Source organism: Fringilla coelebs (genome assembly GCF_963513975.1).
Source record: "Fringilla coelebs genome assembly, chromosome: 6".
Lineage (NCBI taxonomy): Eukaryota > Metazoa > Chordata > Aves > Passeriformes > Fringillidae > Fringilla > Fringilla coelebs.
The window spans coordinates 36,458,580-36,477,798 of NC_140034.1; the positions used below are offsets into that span (position 1 = coordinate 36,458,580).

At 38.0% G+C, this 19,219-nt stretch overlaps 1 protein-coding gene across 1 annotated transcript in view; it reads right to left on the bottom strand.

The window, feature by feature from the left end:
• The window catches only part of STARD9 (StAR related lipid transfer domain containing 9), a gene marked incomplete at its 5' end in the record, with an annotated part of 95,024 nt that overhangs the window by 30,374 nt on the left and 45,431 nt on the right, over positions 1–19,219 (bottom strand). Inside the window, 14 exons of the mRNA XM_084208681.1 lie at positions 1,577–1,624; positions 3,767–3,870; positions 4,877–4,959; positions 5,770–5,916; positions 6,820–6,871; positions 10,649–10,828; positions 11,335–11,409; positions 12,121–12,198; positions 13,947–14,044; positions 14,441–14,641; positions 14,854–14,951; positions 15,916–15,983; positions 16,863–16,935; positions 19,121–19,190. Coding sequence (XP_084064807.1) covers positions 1,577–1,624; positions 3,767–3,870; positions 4,877–4,959; positions 5,770–5,916; positions 6,820–6,871; positions 10,649–10,828; positions 11,335–11,409; positions 12,121–12,198; positions 13,947–14,044; positions 14,441–14,641; positions 14,854–14,951; positions 15,916–15,983; positions 16,863–16,935; positions 19,121–19,190 — 1,375 coding nt within the window. The remainder of the gene's footprint in view (positions 1–1,576; positions 1,625–3,766; positions 3,871–4,876; positions 4,960–5,769; positions 5,917–6,819; positions 6,872–10,648; positions 10,829–11,334; positions 11,410–12,120; positions 12,199–13,946; positions 14,045–14,440; positions 14,642–14,853; positions 14,952–15,915; positions 15,984–16,862; positions 16,936–19,120; positions 19,191–19,219) is intronic.

Consider the following 19,219-nt stretch of genomic DNA (forward strand, 5'->3'; position numbering starts at 1 on the left):
GACACAGCCACATTCTCCAATAAAGGCCAATGCTGCCTCTTTAAATTCCAGTTCAGCTAACACAGGTTTTCCCTTCACAATGTCAGTTATAAATAGAATTAGTTAGTTACCCTGCTAACCCACTACACATGATTCTGCTGTAATTGTAGAGTTGCTGTAACTGACACAGTGCATTTCTCTGTGAAACAGAATACTTGAGGTATCATTTAAGAGATGCAAAAAGGTTCCTTTAACCTTTTTTGTTTTGGTTTTTTTTTTGGTAGAGCATTTGGAAATTCTCAAATGAAAGCTGCTAGTGAGAACTCAGAGTATTTTGCAGATAGTAGTTGGACAAGTTAACTATGCCACATTAAAATAATAAATATGTTTGTTATGCTGTATCGAATTCTTCCCCTCCCCCCCCAGTTTAACAATGCTAGTATTTTCAAGGAAAGGGAGTTTAAGCATGTTCCAAGCACCTAAATAATTCAGTGTACTGCTATACCACTGAACTTTAATGGAAAAACTCCTATGGGTTTTTTTCTGAAACCAGCAAGACAATAAAATCAGAGTTTCTATTTGTATGCTGTATGGTAGTAAGGCAATGGCAGGAGAAAGACCTTTATTATCTACTTATTTGTGGTGATGCTGTAATATGACTGATGCCATTCACAAGCCTTCTGTGTGTTTGCTGGCTGACAGCAAACGTCAGAAACGTGCAGTGCTGGGGCTATTAAGAGTAGGGTGTATGAGCAAGCAACCAAATTAGAGTATAATGACTCACAATGCCTGAAGTTTTAATATTTGTGCACAGTGGTAGAAAATAAATTTTCCTCTCATTTCTCAAAATATTTTAATGTACAATTAAAAGTTGAATGGTAATTCAACCCATAAAAGGCAGATGAGAAAAATGTCATCGTGGTGACAGCATGGGAGATAAGACTCCTGTCATTAATAATCATTACTGTAATACATACATATATTAATATGGTCTGAAATAAAAAAAATACAGAAGAAAGCAATGTACCATTAGTTTCTGATGAAAAAGGTACTTAAACCCATGGAAACTCAACAATTTCTGAATTACTTCTGTTTGCAGCTGCTGTGCTCCTTTGCATGAATGAACCACATTCTATGCCAGGAATTCTTTCTCTTTTTTTACTTTTCCCTAAAGCAATTTTATTCTCACCAGAAGAGAACCCAATTTACCCAAGCAATTTTCAAAATACTAATGAGTATTCCCAGTACCTACTATTGGCACAAAATCTAACACATTTAGGGTTCTTATATGCTGGAAATTGGTGGCAACTTCAGAGTAAACCTCACTCTAGTTATGGCTTTTAAATGCATTCTACACATGCAACAAAGATGCAAACCATTTGCACAAGATCACATGATTAAAGACCACGGCTGCATAGCCTTGCCTGTAATTCAGCTTCATGTAGAGATTCTTGTTCCAATACAATAAAACAGTTTGAATTAAAGCCTAAAGCGTTAGCTTCCATCCCTTCTGGAGGAAATCAGTGCAGCACAGGGGAAAGGCAAAGCGAAAGGTGCCAAAAATTTCAGCATGATTTAGATGCATTATTAACCTTACCTTGGTTCAAGAGAACATTTGATTTCTTCACAGTTTCTACATTTTTTACTGCAAAAATAAAAATAGAAAATCATAAATATTTGGGGAAAAAAGCAAGAAAACTTCACTGAAGCCTATTGCACACAATGTTACTGTAATTTTCAGTAGAGGAAGATGCAGATTTCTAGCAGCTGGGAGAGCACCAAGAAATTTCAAGTGAGAGGGGGACAGAGAAAAAGGCACACACACAGAGCTTTACCTGGTCTTCTACTTTCCTCTAAGCATCTCCTTCTGACAGAGACAAGACTCTGCATTAGGGTAGACTTTTCTACTGGTGATCAAACAAACACTCCCTGTAGTCCACTTAGTCCTGTATTATGGTTTGCAAAGTATCTCACACACACCTCTCAGTACTTGACATTTATTCTTATAATACCAATCTTAGGCTGGACGTCTCAACCATAACCCCCTCCATGAGCAAAACTTCTTGTCTGTACAGAAACACAGGCTCACAGGATACTGCAAAGCAAGGCTGAGTGGATCAATTCAGTTTACCTGTGCCAAATAACTATTCAAAAGGATATTTAACTGGATTACTTAAAGTGAAAAACCAGCTCTTAAAAGACAGTTTACAGATCATTCCTGTAAGAGATGGACATTGATAAAACCTAAGCAAATCAATACCATTACATTTTTCATCTTTACTGAAGTAACCATCTGAAATTCTCTAGGTAAGCATAAGGGCAAAGTTAAGCAATGTAATATGCTTGTAATATCCTGTTCAAGGGATTAAAGAATTGCTCAACACAAACAAGTCTTCTTCTATTTGAACATGGTCAGGGAAAAAAAAATCAATCAGAACTGTTCTGCAGTTTTGTCAGGTTAAAAAGGGAAAACCAAGTATAATTTTGTGATAAACTGGTCATAATGCTTCTGGATTTCTTCAGTTTTTTCTAGATTCATCAAAAAAACTTGTGACAAGATCTCCACAACTAATGTTTTAGCAATATAAAGAGCACCTTGGTGTGTACATTTGAAGGTCATTAGACAAACCCTTATTTTTAAAATTATTTCTAATTTTTCCTAAGAAAAGAATAACAATGATGTGCAAAATGTTCTTCAGTAAAAAAGCAAAATGAAGTAATGTTTTGTATGGGCAGGTATCAGTGCAGAAAATGAAGAACAAAAGCAGAGATTAGATACCTTAAAGAGAACATATAAAACCACACTATCTAAGGTGGAAAGCAAGCCATTGGATTAGAAGCATGAAGAATATTTAAAACAGAGATAACATTTTATGCTCATAAAAATGAGATTAAATACTTCCTCTAGAAAGAGGTAAAAGATTCCCAGTATGTTACCACACCAAAAACACTCTGGCAAGAAGCAGAACCACCAGCAGATATGAATGAGAAGATGGCTGGTTCTTGCCTTTAACAGATTAATTGAATGTGCCAGGCTGAGAGGAATTTAAAAAGAAAAAAGAACCCAGCTATATATATATTTAATTCAGTAATATTCTATTTTCAATGTTATGAACTGAAACACAGAACATAATTCATTTTCCTGATACATATTAATCACTGTCTTCATCACACCAATTCTTTCCATTTCATAAAGCCTCTGCTACAAGAGCATACACTAAACACTGAGTATGAGCAGCCCTTCAACTTTGAAAGCAGTATATGCCTTATTTACTGCTCAGTTAAAATAAAAACAAATAAGGAATTACATTGGCTTTTTGAGATGAAGGGCTCAATGAGGACTTGAACTAAAGGGAATTTATGAGCAAACCTTCTGATTTCCTCAACAAATTAGCAGTGAAAATCAATTGGAAATAATTGCCTTGGCTAAATCATATCCTGAAAATCCATTCTGTGCATTGAAGCAATAATACTGTAAAAATTATAGACTAGCTGTAAAGCAGATATCCAGGCGAACTGAAATAAGGCTGATAGTTTCATCTGAGGTACTTTCTTAATTGAGCATCAATAAATGATTTTGTAGTTTTGTTGCTTGTATATCTTAATGCTCTTTATTAGTCAGCTGGCCAATGAATTTTCTCTGACATTTTTATTTGACTACCTAAAAACATGATGGGACTTACTCTGTATACAGCTTTCTTTTGTCTGAACCAAGTCCCTTATTTCAGATGTCATCCCAAAAGAGAAATTGTTTGTCCAGTTGCTTTTTTCTTAGTTTTAAACTTACTTGTAGAGAGAAGAAAGGATATAGTGTGGAGAACTGATGCAACTTCCATCCAAATCGAGCCAGTCCAAAGCTCCATAACTCATAATGGGTGGGGTTTCATTAATCTACAGAAAGCACACCACATAGGACAGGAATTTGAAAAAAATCACAGCAACCCAGGAAGTTCCAAGGTATCATTGGTACTGTCATTGTTAACTATTGTGTGCAAGGCTGCATGGCACCTCCCATGTGAGCCTATAATCTCACACTGCTGCTTAGTCCTTGATAATTAGCAAAATTACTAAGTGTTTTTTACTGAGTACATCTCTATTTGCAGCTCTATTTGAATGTGCTCCATGTTTCATTAGTCAAGAAATTAAGAATGAAAACAAACAGAAGTTAAGCTCCTTATCTCGAAATGACTACAGAAGGACGAAAGAGTGGAAAGTAGAAAACAGTAACAAATGAAAATCCATTTTAAAAGGCAGACTCAAAAGGCAGTTGATAATATGGCAAATTTCTAAATGAGAAAACTTATATTTTTTTAAGTTAGGTTTTCAGTTACATTTTTCAGTCATTTTAAGAATTACCTCATTTCTTAAACATTATTGAACTAGCCAACCAAGTAATATCTTACAGTAATTAGTTCCTGAGTTTAACATCCCAAGAAATATTTTGTCTATTCCTGATGTATTTAATAATTAACTGCTTTCAGAGTCAACTACACTTAAATACTTAATCCCACAAATTTTCCATTTCTTCTAGTGTACTTCATTCAAGACAGTGAAATGACAAAGAAGGAAGATAACTCAGAAGATTATCAAATGTGAAAAGATTCTTAACTGGTTGTTTCACTGCAGCATTCTGCCTTTTTGTTTCAATCCTACTGTAGTCATGACTAGAAATAGGAAACACTAAATTATTCAAGGGATCTGCATCATCTTTTGCTAAGCACATCTGAAGGAAGTGCTAGTGTCCTCCCACAAGAGGTTTAGTGTCATTACAGGCCATTAGATGGAGGAAATGAAGCGAGCGAACATGATGATGAGATGAAATATTATCTTTATCAAGCTGGCTTTTAAGGGGAAAAAAAAAGAAAAAATAGTAGAGAAAAACAGTTTTAGAACTTACTGATCTTCTTAGTCTTAAGATGGCAGCTTCTGCTGGGTGATTGAATCTAAATTTATGAGATTTGCCAAGGACAACAAGGGCCCCTGTGAAAATAAAATAATTAGACATTTATAGAGACATAATTTATCAAACTACAATAGAATAGTAGGTTAAAAAAAAATCTGACCAACTGCTTTCTGTAAATCACAGAACAGAGAACTATTTTTAAAATTGTCACTATGGAATGGCAGAGTTATCAAGCTGTAATGATAGCATCCAAGCAAACTAATCTTGGAGATCTCTGCAGAGTAAACATAACTGTAAATTCCCCGCTCGTTTTAAAAGCCAGCATGACTTCATGCCAAAACCATGACCAACCCACTGCTGAAAACTTGTTTTTTGCACTATATCTTTAAGACTCTTTACACTATATCTTTGAGAGCACTGCAACTTCCCAGGAGCCAGACTGTTACTTTAAAGAACCTGAAAGTGTGGAAGCCTGATCCATGGAATCTGAATTCATTCATTATAGCCTGTGACTTAGTGGCTACCAGCTTCCACCTAAAAACACTGTGAAAAAGCTGAAGGCTATTTCAACCATATTATATAATTGCCAGAGAACCCTTTCAGTGACCAGCTGATTTAGTCAGTCTCTGTTATTTTCCACAATAAAGTCTCTGACTGCATGTCTTCCCTTTCCACAAACCTACACACTACTGTTGCCAAAAGGAGGCAGAATATTGTCGCCAGTGTTTTTATTTTACTTCTGCCGGGTAATTTATTTAGTGATGGACCAAACCTTGCGGAGCTGGCAGCAGACCGAGAGACATCTTTCTTTGATCTGCTCAAGCTCCACAAATTCTGGCTCTAAACTGCAGCGACAAGGTGACCCCAGTGCAGGGTTCCTTTCCCACCAATCTTGCCTTGGGACAGCCGGCAGGACCCGGCCACCTCACAGCCGTTGACGGAGCAGCGCGCGCCCGGGCTCGGCCGCAGGGTCACGATCCCGCCGCGGTTGTCGATCCAGCAGTGGTTCCTCTCAATCCACTGCCCCTGCAAAACTGCAACGCAGAGATCACCTCGCCTGGGGAAGGGCTTGGGTTGGCCCTGCTGTCCCCAGACTGCCACAAGCTGTTTGGCACTACGCATACTTCATACCGCAGAGAAACACGTCACGTGCAGAGCAAGGAGATTAAATACTGCTAGTAAATACTTAACCACAGAAAAAACTTACTATTGAAACCCACTATTGAAAACAGCAAGATGGTTCCTGTATTTCTGGTACTGGAAAACTGCACATCACTTTCTGGTCTGTGAGCTGATTTGCAAATTCTTCTGTTATGCTGAATTTTCTTAATGCCGTTATGGCATTTATTGTTTATAATTTACTAATCTTTTGGCAGAAAATAATCAAACATAACCAAGCTTAGCGGAACATCCAAAGCTGAAACCTGCAAATTTTCCAATTTCAGTAGGAAATTTCAGTTCTCTATTTTAGTATCTAGCTCCTGAGATTGACTGCAAAAATTAAGAGCAGAAATTAAATTAAGTAAGACATATTCTAAATAATTTGGACTTTATATCTAAAATATTCTGTACAAGTAGAGTTGAAAAGCATTTTCCATGTCTCATGATTACTTGTGCCCCTAGCTTAGGACAGAACATCTGAGAATTTGGATGTAAGATGTAGGTAATTTTAAACTCTAGTGTAGCATCTCAATGCTACACTAGAAGAAAGTTTTGAAGAGATCTCAGTTTGGTCAAATCCAGTGACTTTTTGGCCTCTTAAAGAAAAAATAATGACATTTTTTAGCAAACATTAATAATGAGTCTCTTCTACTTAACTTCTTCAACAAAGAAAACTGATAAAAAGAAACACTGCCTAGATGTTACACATGACAAATGCACACCTCCTGGTCTGACCTGAGCACATGACAAAATAAGTTGCAATAACATTCTCTTACCAATGTCTTGATCTTGGTCTGAGTCACTTCTTCCAATTTTGGTTGTTCCTTCCTAAAACAAGAAAAGGACTAATTTAAAAGTTGGTTACAGGAAAAAAAATACTATATATGCTACTTAAAAAAGCTTTGGTACATCATTTTAGCAAACATTTAAAATTAATTGCCTCTGAATGATAGAAGTGAATGCTGTGTACTGGTAATATTTCAGCCCTCTGTTCCCCTTAGCATTGCAATTACTCTTCATCCTGCAGCTATGTCAGCTTCTATGACTCCAGTAGATAAAGTAACCTCAGTGGATGACATTTGGACTGTGCTTGAGACCAATATTTTGAATATGAACATGTGTCCTGATGCTTTGCACTTTCACAGTGAGACTAGGTGTTTGCAGATATGAGATAATTATTTTGATAAATATCCATGCAGAAAGAAAGAAGCTGCAAAATGGTGATTGAATTAACCAGGTTTTCAAATTTAAAAGTAACAGAATTCCTAATTTGTAAGGGCACTTTGTCACAGAATATGAACTCTTCAATATAACTACTGAAGAATAACTTTTCTTCTGAAACTTAAATGACCTCTATGAAGTCTTCCTGGTGCTTGTGGTATATGGGAAAATTCCCAAACCTGAAGATTCAGTAACTTCAAAAAAAGAACTGCCTAGAAACAAAAGTCTCCAGAAGAAGATTCGAGCTACATTATGGGTCAGAGATGGTAGTGAGACAGTAGTTTTATGGTTGCCTGCAAATACCAGTAAAAAAGAGTTGTTAAAACAACAACAGAAGGAAAAAAAAAACTGCCAAAAAAGGCAACTAAATAAATTAATTTACCATCTGTCTATTACTTTCCAGTTCTGTATTTTTCCTTAGGAAAAAAAAGCAAGATAATTTCCTAATTCTAAAGAGACGCTGTAATTGGTTTTGGTAAAGTGATTGGTAACTGCACTGTAAAATTACTTTGGTGGCAAGACTTTCAGTTTTATTATAATTAATTATGGACAGTAAACAATGTGATTTTTAAATTCAAATTAGAACAAATTAAATATATTCTCTGTGTATTGTAAAGCCTGGATTTAAAGATCAAGCACAAGTAGTAATTGGAAGCCTGAAGACTGGGAAAGCTGTGCCCTACGTCAAGGTGCCCCAGCTCTGGGTAAGTATGGGTAAATCACAGTGGGTTTGTGCACTGGGCAGAAAGGGAATGGTTATCAGCAGCTGCTCACAGAGCTCAGCTGTCTGACCCAGCTCACAGATCCCCCAGGTGTGAGCCCTGCTGAGGTTTCCTTTGCTGCTGAGGCTGAAGGTGCACTGTGCCTCTGCTCCGAGGCAATGGCCAAGTTACGCGGCAGTTTAACGTCCAGCAGACTCAAAATATCCACCCGGGTTGGCTGCAGCTTCTAGAAAACTTGTGGTCCAATGGCCCCTGGATCATGTCACCCAATCAAGTGAATTAGCAACATGTATTTTACACAGAGATAAGTAAAGCAACTCCTCAAAGTTCTCTTTATCAATTATCTTCTTCACTATCAATTATGTTCTTCCTTGGCAATGAAATAATTATTGTAATCCCCAAAGAAACTTTTTCCGAGTTGCTGAACTAACTCTCTGGTAATACAATTTAATCAAGAAAAGTGTATTACAGCAGTACTGGCTCAGGAAATTCACAACAGCATCCCAGTCAGTGGAGTGATTCTGGGTAAGTTTAAATCCAACTAAAAATTGCAGGGGATACCAAGGGTACAGATACGATACGAGCAGACCAACTCAACTTGAGAAAACAAAAAAATAACTATATCCCAGGACCATGCTGATTTTCTTTTAAAAATGCTATTATTGAGCTAATAATTGTAATATTTATTCTCTTTCCTAATTTAATATTGAGTATTCCACCTGAAAAAGGGAAAGATGTTTCAGATGAAACAGCTGCACAGCCTGACCTGAGCACGCCACAGCGCATCTTCACACCCCTTGAAGGGAGATTTTACATTGTTACCTCTTCTGGCCATTTCTCATGACTAGGGGTGGAATTCCTAAGGTACATTACAGAACCATAAAGAGTAGGAGTGCTTTGCTTCACTTCTGGAAGCACTCCAACTTTCAAAAAAAGGTTATGAAGTCCACCTTTTACTGAAACAATAAACAAATTGCATATTTTTAGGCTATGCAAAGAAGGTCAGCTAAATCACAGAAAAGCATACATCTTTTATTAATGAAAGCCACAAAATTAGGCATAGGCACAGCATCACTTAGTGCAATTAATACTATGAGATATCAGGGGATTAAAAGAGTATCATAATTATTTTGCATGATCTGGAAACAGCTGCTGTGACCTCTCTCTGGAAGTATAATGTAAAGAATTGTTATATGGTGAAGGCTTAATTTGTAAGGAACTGCTAATGTTTTACCTTCTTGCTGTTCAGATGAAGGTAACAGACACCAGAGACTAAAAGATGTAAAGTACAAAGAAAAGAAAAGGCAGCATCTAGAAGCAAAGAAAGAAGGGACAAAGAGGTTAGTGTGACAGTGTCATGAATGACTTCAGAAGGTGACCCTTCAAACCATGTTATGCCATTAAAATGAATTTATTTAAATTAGGTGTGGTCAAAATTAGTGTGGAAAAGTATTTGCTCTTTCCCCAATGGCACATAACAGAAAAACATTTAAGTGGTAGCAGTTGCTTCAATAAATATTTCTTACTAATGCAGCGTTGAGTGGTTGAGGTTGCATGTTGATCAGCTCTGCACAAAAATTCTTGGTCCCTAATAATTACCTAGTACAGTTTCTTTGTGTTGGCATGAGAAAAATTAGTGAAGTTTCTCTTTCAACATGATAGAAGAACAGCAAGATTTCTGTTTTAACTATTTGTTGCCATTTTTACGAGGAATAAAAAAACCCTGTGTCCTTAAACTGCTAATTAGCATAAAATCCAGATAAAGATTTATTTATTAGTAGACAGATACATGATTTTTAGCTGTATTTAACATATATTTTGGCAATGAGTGCACCCCTGTAGAAGTGCCCATCCAACATTCCTTTCACATTAAGCAGCATCAATATTTCAGTAATTTCCATTCATTTAAACAACATTAAAAATGTTGAAGTCTGGCCTAGCACTTGCTGTATGAAAAACCAAAAACTCCCTAAAACCATCTGACCCAGCCATGCATGTCATATGCCATAATGTTCAGTAATACACATACTATGTTATAAAAGTTTCCTAGCAGAAAACTTGCCTTAAATTAGCAGCCACACAACAAAAGAGTATCTATGAGGCCAGGATTTCTACATGATCCTCAAAAATAGCCACTCCAGCAGTATCATGAGTAATTAACCTTCATGCTACATACCTGGTATCTACATGGCAGATCTCTCATAGGGTAAAAGCAACGTATAGTCATTGTCAAAGTGAGCTTTTCTTTCTTAAACCTTACTTTTATCTATACAAATATTCCAGTCTTAAGTATACAAATGTGTAATAAAATTTGGACCAGTGTGTCTGGAATACTTTAAGCACCATCCTTTTCCATATATACAGACACATAACTGCCCTCATGCTCTGTGGACTAATTTAAATGTTTTGCTTTGCTTGTAATACAATATCAAATACTTTGCACATGCATTCATAAGGGATCAAATTATATTCATGTATGAATTCCACTCCATTTCCAATTATTTTCTGCTTTTCCCCCCATTATGTCTTGTGATCTTGGTTGATATGCAACCTTCATATTTTGATAGCTGTTGTTGTAATGTCACTGTCACAACTCTCCATTCCAAACAAAACAAATATTTTCAAATTAACGGGTAAAATAAGCCAAGTGACCATATCTCACCCTGAGATGGTATAGCACCACTCCTGTGCTGAGGATATCATCATCCATGGCCATTAGATGAGGTAAACTAGAATCTATTGTTACTCCAGCTTTTTCTTTGTTGATGTCCACACTGTATTCTTCCATGATGGCTTTCCTGTCTGTCCACTTACTTGTCCAGTCTTTGGTCAATTGCTCGATCTTAAAGAACAGGAGAGAGAACAGTTTCACTTACTGTGAAATTAGCAGGATAATTTTTCTTTCTGATCATGCTAGCAAATTATTTTACCTGTCTTTGGGCAAAACTTAAAGTCTGCAAAACCTTTCTGGGTTAGCAGTGGTCAAATCTTCTCAGTAATTTTGGTAGAGTGTAAAATATTTTCGTTTGAATAAATTGGAGTTTATGTTAGAAGGGAGAGACTGTGTATAACGAATTGCTGGGATATATTGAGACAGCTTTCAAACAAGAGGCAGATTGTGCAGGCTTAGTGATGCACAATGGACTGTGTCCCATTAAGGACACGAGACTTTTGTCACAAACTGGTAGAGCACACTCAGCATGAATTAAGGACGGCAGTTTCCTGCATCTGCAGAGCAAAAAGGAAATGATAAAGACAAAACAGCTTTCACTGTAGTTTCACGAGTACAGCAATGCAATCCCCCTGGCCTAGTGGAGCAGGACAGAGCACCAAGTAAATCATACACACCTTCATTTCATTCTGAAGGACCAGCTCGGTCAGATTGCCATCCTTGTCGTCACTCCAAGAGGGACTGGAATTTCTCTGTACAAACAACAGCCACCAAGATCTGCACGTTAGTTTTCTTATTCACAGCTGGCAGGCATCTTCTTTCCCTCTCCAGCATTTCAAGGAGATGAAGTCAAGAGAAGGAAAGACGAAAGACATGCGGCCTTCTAGCATCTAGCCTACATCTCTCTAGCTATTGCATGCAATTTTTTGGTATAAAGAACTGGTAAAAGCAATAACTGAGAGATAGTTCTGTGTAACTACATCCTGAATTGTAAGATCTGTCTTTCTCAGTAAAACATTCTCTCCATGGCTTGGAAAACCAAGACACTATTATTATTCCAACAGGGAAAAACACCAGGGATGTCAGCTGTATTGTGAGAGCTCACAGATGTTCACAACTCCTTTTTGGGGAGAGAGCATGCAGGGAGTGTGAAACATCAATTAATCTCTTGAAGCTTCCATACCCTTAAATATAAAATATCCTATTTCATAGTATTTTTGGACAGGTAAACCATCCAACTCTATGAAAGACAGGCAAGGAAATCCTTTAGAATCATTACATGACTACTTATACTCCAGGTTCATCAGTACAGTGACAGAAAGAGGAGAAATGACAGAAAAGCGGTTAACCTTATAATAATTACAAAATCACCCAGTGAACAGTTTGCAAAGATAAAAAGGTGAGATGAAAGTAAACTACCCAAAGTAACACAAAAGCTCCAGTAGAGAAATGTTGCTACATACCAGTTCAAAGCTCATCAGCATAGTTTTCAACCTATCAATTTCTTCTCTCAGTTCTCTGATCAGTTTCACATTTGCATCCTGAAACATTGAGACACAGACTGTTGGAAAAATCAGTATTAAACTGTATCTTAAGAAATCAATGTGGAGATATTCCAACAGCCTGGAAGAGAGGAGAATAGGCAAACTCACAGCAGTACTCCTTGCTTCACTCTGCCAGGCCCTTGAACGCACTGCCTAGGGACAGCTGGTTTTTATCCTTGATAGATTCTCTTTTACTATGAACTTTTTTCCATCTCTCTTCTGAACACAGACCTACCATAGCATTTGTTCCCATCATGACCAGGTGGATACATCACTGCTTCTAAGGATTTACCTTCAAAATAGCTACATTAGAAAGATGCTTTTACTTAATGCTGGTATATAAAACCCAATTAGAGGAGACAAAGCCAGAATGTCATCCAGGATGGTATTAAAAGCCCCTGCATACATATATAAAGATGCATACATAAAGATGATACATATAGAACTTCCTGTCTGCTTGGTGTGAGGCACTTTCAGAGTAAGCGTTTCTGCACTGGCAATTTCTGGAAAACAGCTTTTACAGACATTTCAGACAAACTCTTGAGTCCAGAATCAGCTTTCTCTGGGCTGCCAGGTCAATTTGCAGTGAGGGGAAGAAGACTGAAGGGCTGGGGTCAAGGGTCTACTGTGGGCTGTGCAAGAGAGTGATGGGTACACAAGCTGGGAGCTGAGAGGCTGTGTGTGACAAGTGACTTACCCAGGAGTGTTTATGCAACTTTAGCCTGTCACAGAGCTGGGAACTGCTGCTGGCAAAACCAAGCATACAATTGCTGCTATTGATGTCTGAAAACGACTTAAAGGCACTGCTAATTAAAATGCAAATTAAATTTGGGAAACCTAGGATTAGAAGGGTTTCCTTCTGCCCAAATTTAACATAGTATTGTTAGGAAAGCAAATAGTGAAGTACAACTCTAAGATTCTATCCTTTCATCTACAGTATAAAATCTTGATACACTCATGCCAAATCACAAAAGAGTACTACTAAATCTCTAAAGTCAATGGATTAAATATTAGGAAATGGCTGGAATCAAGACTTTTTTTGAAAGCTAAATTCACTGAATATTCCTTAAATGGATGCACTGTGATTCAGTCCTTAAGTTATGCAATCATGTGTAAAGGCAGCCTCATGCAGAATTCCAGGTCAAGAATGATCAGTTACAGAACAGCAATTCTTGAGTTTTATTTTTCTAGCACACGTGACTGTAGATTTGGATCAGTATGTGCTGCTTGAATTTTGCTGTAAAGACAGACAGAATTATGCACTTCCCTATGAATTATTTTTAATGCTGGTTCTTATGACTATAGTATCTAAAACCTCCAATCTGTTTTAACACTATGTCTTTGATTGAGGATTTATGTTTTTCACATTTGATAAATGTGGGCTGAGTGTAAGGATGGAAAATGAGAAAAAAGCACACACTGAAAATTTGCCCAATCATCTGAACATCTAGGATTGAACAAGAATGGGACAGTAGGGGCAGCAATAGAATTCAGGCCTCCGATGCAGCACCTGACTCTCTCCTAAATACTCTGCCATCTTTTAACTTGTGCAGCCTGTGAAGGACCTCTACATAAACAAATGAATCTGTCATAAAATCAGAGCTCATTCCTGGAACAGGCATTGAATGAAGCTTGGGTTCTGTGGCCAAAATTATTCCCATGTATTTAAAGGCTTCATTATTTTGTGTACTGAGAAGACAAATTGTGACTGCATAGGCTACCTTAGGCAGAAATCAAGGCCTCACCTCATTTACTCTGGGCTTGTTAATAATATTTTTGGCATTTGCAGCATATCTCAAGGTACTCATGGTCTCGTTGTAGCTGGAGCTGGCAGGTGAGATAGCTACAGACAGAAAACAAATTATAAATTTTAAAAAGCATTCAGCTTAACCCATCGTTTTTCAAAAAGGTTTTTTTTTCAGTCTTGCTTCTTTAAAAGATAAAAAAACCCCCCTAGGGTTATTTCATTCAGCTCACAGAGAATGTCTGCTCCAGATTGTATTTATAACTGAATGAATCACCTAAAATCGAAGCTATCACCTTGGTAAGACGCTTAAACATAATTTCATGCACAATCAGTGTGCATTTTCATTTCCTTGAGTATTCTGTGAAGTATTTACGAAAATCTTTACAAGGACAGATTCTAAGTGTTATAGCTGTCTTCTCACTGCAGTAGAGGCTTTTATTAAAGGCACAGTGTAGTGCAAAATGTTAAACAATTCACAGGAACCGAACTCACTGGCAATCATGATGGTCTTGGAGTTGCCCCCCAGGCTGTCCTTGAGCAGCCAGGTGAGGATGGAGTCGCGGTAGGGGATGTAAGCCAGCCGTCTGGTCCCGCTGCTGCCGCCGGACGGAGGGCTCTCCGCATGGCTGCTCTCCCCTTCACTCGTGAGGCTGTTAATGCTCTGGCAGCTGCTGAACATCTGAGAATTTTGTGCTGAGGGAGAAGCACCACAGAGCTCAGGGAAAGAGTTATTTCCTTCTGTCATGGCTACTTAATTTTCTTAGATGCCAGTACAGTTTATGAAGACACCACACAGCTGCTCTGTTGAGCTTTTTGATGTAAATGCAAATAACATACTCAACACACAGTGAGTGAGCCATATGCTTTTATCACTACCCTTCAATATAAAGAACTAATGTGCTTACCTAAAGTGGATATGACAATTCCAAGTGTAACTAATGACTTGTTAATATTGGCACCTTCGGTAATTCTATCTTTACAGTAACTGGGATCAGCTCTTTCACTGTAGCAAGCCAGCGTGAAAAAGACAATGCAAAATAAACAAAAATGCTTAATTATTAACATACAGTCAATAAGAAAACATTATGTATTTTCAAGCACTACAAGAAAACAGAAATTATGAGCTTTGCAATTAAAAAAACCATATTCTTCAAGTATTTCGTATTGCCCTCTATTTCAGAAAATTCAAAAAACCATGAGCAAAGGCAGTTGGTGCAAGATACTGTTAAAGACCCACTAAAACATAAATTCAAGTCTGAACCGGGCAACCCAATCACAGTGGTTCTGAGTTTAAAAGAACAACATACATTTCACATCTCCAAAAGGGTAGCCTGGCTCAGTACAAGAGTCTGTATATTCCCTCAATGCCACTTTCTCTGACCATACATGCATGGTAATTTATGTTCTTGAGACAACAAAAGTCCTTTTCTCTAACTCTTTATAATTCTTCCGCTCAACTTCCATCTTTCTGTTTTCTGTCCCATCCAGCACAACCACATGTACCTCACTGAAATGCACAACAAAGACCAGAGACTTGGGAACTTTTGGAATATGAACATCATAGACAGTAGGATATAACTATGTTCTACTGCCCATGCTAGGCAGTCATGTGGAACACATTCCTTTTTGCCCCTTTCTTCAAGGACAGATTTAGTAATTCCAACAACAGCTACTGGAAAAGCAAGTTAATAAGAATATGGAGCTGAATGGAATTACCTTAAATGTATGCAACAACATAGTATTGGTTTTGAGAACCCAGGAATTCCCCTCCCCAATGAAAACCAACGCCCAGTACAGAAGAACTATTGACAAAGACAATACTAGCTTAATACTAGCTTAATACTACCTTATAAGAAAGTCAGGCTTTCTGTTCAATGAAATTTTAAAATATTAAACTTCATCTTTTAAGACAGTACTGCCAGCATCTTCAGAGAAAATTACCTCTCTGCCTTTCAGCATATTATTACCTGCCTGCAAGGTCCACTAAGTTGATCTTGCTTGCAATTTCAGAGGGAAGATTGTTCTCCAATATAGCCTGAAGGAAAAAAAAAACATTAATAGGGAAGATTATTCCCCTTAATTAATTAATGAAAATAAAATTGATGTGCTCTTTTGTTTGAAGCTGAGTTGTACATATGACTGTCTCACTGCCTTTGTTTGTGACCTCGACCCTCAGACTATGTTCAAACCACTAACTCAACAGTTTTCTCACCCCACAGAGAAACTACCCCCTTATGCCAATTTCCTCTCAAAAAAAACTTTACTGCCTAGAGACTGTGAAAGGCTTTCTTGTAGACCTTGCAGAGTTATTTTCCACTAATGTATTCCAAAGGTCTTTTGTGAAACTAAGGAAAAATATCCCAAAATGTTCTGTGATTACAGGATGTTAGGAGTGTGAGATAGAAAAGGTCTATTGGATCACTGAACGACTTCCCTGCCAGGGAAGGATGTAATTCCTCCAGAGAAAGGCTGCATTGTCTCAGGGAGAGTACTGGATGCCAAATACTAAAAAGATGAGCACATCTAAAAAGCTGGACAGATACAAAATTTTGGTATAAACTAATGCTGCACTTCACTTAAGAATCCTAAACAAGTGTGATAAAACATAACCTCAAACATATTCACATGCAATTTTCACAGCATCTGAGTGGTTATTGCACTTCAAAGGGCCAATTGAAACTGAAAACATTTCTTTTAAAAGTGAGGTTTTGGCATCACTTCTGACTATAAGCTCGCACAAAGGAGCAGAATGCTTCAACAAACACTCAACACATCTGCAGTGTGATCCAAAGGAAATAAGTAACAGTTTCCACCATTACTACAAACAGCACAAAATAGTGACAAGTAAACAATGCACAGCACAGTGAACAATGCTTCTGAAAGTGAAGAGGAAGTTGGGTTATTTTTAGCTAACCTGAGTGTAGTGGATGGTGAAGATAGCATGGGATCTGCTGCTGGCATTGTGAATATGTGTAGCTGCTGTGATTCTAGAAAGAAGAACAAACCATTCAATTACAAAGGGTTGCTCCCCTGTATTCAGGGAAATCAAAATCAACAAATACAGCAGATAAATGAAAAAATGTGAAACTTGGAGAATATGGCAGGCTGCATTCTTGGATCCGATCCCTGAGCATTTGGCAGAGAGCATGGAAAGGTGGAAACGGAGGATCAGTTTGAGGTGGTTTTTTTCCACCATCAGCACTCTGAGGAGATACCTTAAAGCAGCCTTACAGCACAGGTATAAGGTGTGGCATAAGCAGGGAACACAGCAGAGAAGTACAGCTAGCAACAGCACCAAACATCCTCAACACAGAGTGCACAAGCCCAGCACATCTCCATTTGTCTCCATTTTTATCCCTTGGCATTTCCAAAGGGTTCAAAAACCCTCATACACAACTTCTGGGGTTACTTCACCCTGGTACAGCTCTTTTACACTGCCAGAGGAGTCCAATGAGACTAAGCAGTCCAGCCATGTGGGTGCTAAACGAGTACTGTAATTCCATGACTCTGACACGGACAGATGGCTCTCATGCTCTGAGCCAGTGCACTCTGGCAAGGAGGAACTGCTCAAAGAAGGAGCAGTAAAATTCTCCCACTGCCTCTGTAAAGCAAACTTTTGGAAATTCTACTTTCTTTATTGTTGTTTTAATTAGAAAAACCCAAAGAAATTAGCATTTTGTCCAGGGCAAAAGCAAGGACATGGGTTTTTCTCCTTTGATATTGCTTTGAGTATCAGCCATACATGCAGCCATTATCATCAGTTTTGCCAAGCCTGCTCTCAACAGCAGTAGGTAATTTTAGTAGGGCGGAAAAGGACTGTGGTACCACGTTTTGTTAGCAGCCCAGCTGTCAGAGCACTGCAGACAGCAGAGAACTGCAGCTGTGTGTATGCTGCTGAGTGCCCAGGGCACCAGGGCAGAGCCAGGACTCTCCTCCCCGTTGTTCTCTGCTTCCAACACCTCCTCCACAGCCCTGTGAGTGGCCACTGCCAAAAGCCACAGGCAGCTGAGCACAACATGATTGTAAGCAAGCCAAAGCTGAGGCAGCAGGAGAACATGAACTAGTCTCCAGATGCTGGAGGAGGAAGACGAACAATTAGGTAAAGGGCAGAAGACAGAAAACAGCCCTACAATGGGCAGAGAATGTAAGGGCACAGCACTAAAGTTAATAAAGTAAAAGAGAAAAAGATAGTGCTGCAAGATTTGGAGGAGGAACGTTTAGTACTCCTCGCCTTCAACAATATACAAAGTAGTCATAGAGCAAGTTCACATCTCAATTTCTTATAACCCATGTAAACCATGCATTCACCTGGAATTTTGTTGTGCTAAACCAGTATTTTTTACCATAAAGCTGCATCTATTGATTGCTACAAGCAGAAACAGCAAAACTTAATCCTGATGGGTTGTTCTATGGGGTTTTTTGTGATGATGTAGCTTAGTTTTTACTTACTTCCCAGCATCGCTGCTATTCTAAAACCTTGACTACTCTTATGATAAGACTTAATATCAGTTTTGGAACTGTGATTAGGATTTGGACAAGCCTTCCAAATATAACTCTTTTCCATTATTGCAATGGCACCTGTAAAGCTATTCAAGGTTTCTTGTCAAAAAGTGTCTTAATTAATGAGAGCCAAAATCATTGGTTTCACCAGTGTCCCAAACCCCACAGTTCACTGACAGCAAACACACAATCTGGAGCAGGAAGTTCTAGAAATAAAACCAAATAATTGTAAACATAGTACTTCTAGAAAATAAAGAAGTATATATTATATTTTCAGTGGTTTTAAATCACTGAATTATACGACAAAGTGAGTTGAAAGCCATCCAGTCTAAAGTATTATGAGCAAGTGAAGGGGAAGAAACAGATGTCTGTTTACAGCAAAATGTTTTCTTGGCTTGCATTTTTTGTCGCTGACAGATGGTGGAATTTTGTGGGTAAGTCAGCACGGGGTCAGTGTTGAAGAAAGAACTTCATGAGTGCTTGTAGCTCTTGCTCTGGACAATATGATGGTAGGTAAGGTCTCATGTGTGCCTCATATGCAGGATCACCAAATCTGACATCCTGTCACCACAAAGCACTGCCAACCCAGTCAGTACAAGAAACATCAGTGAAATAAACACAGAGTGAAAGAAGAGTTAAATACGGATGGAGCTGGTTTGTTATGTGAAATACCTTTTAGCTATTCCTTCTTCTAGAAGTTTTACAACTTGCTTGTAGTCTGTAACTAAATGCTGAGTCAGACCTGCCAAAGATTCAAAAAGAGTTAAAAAC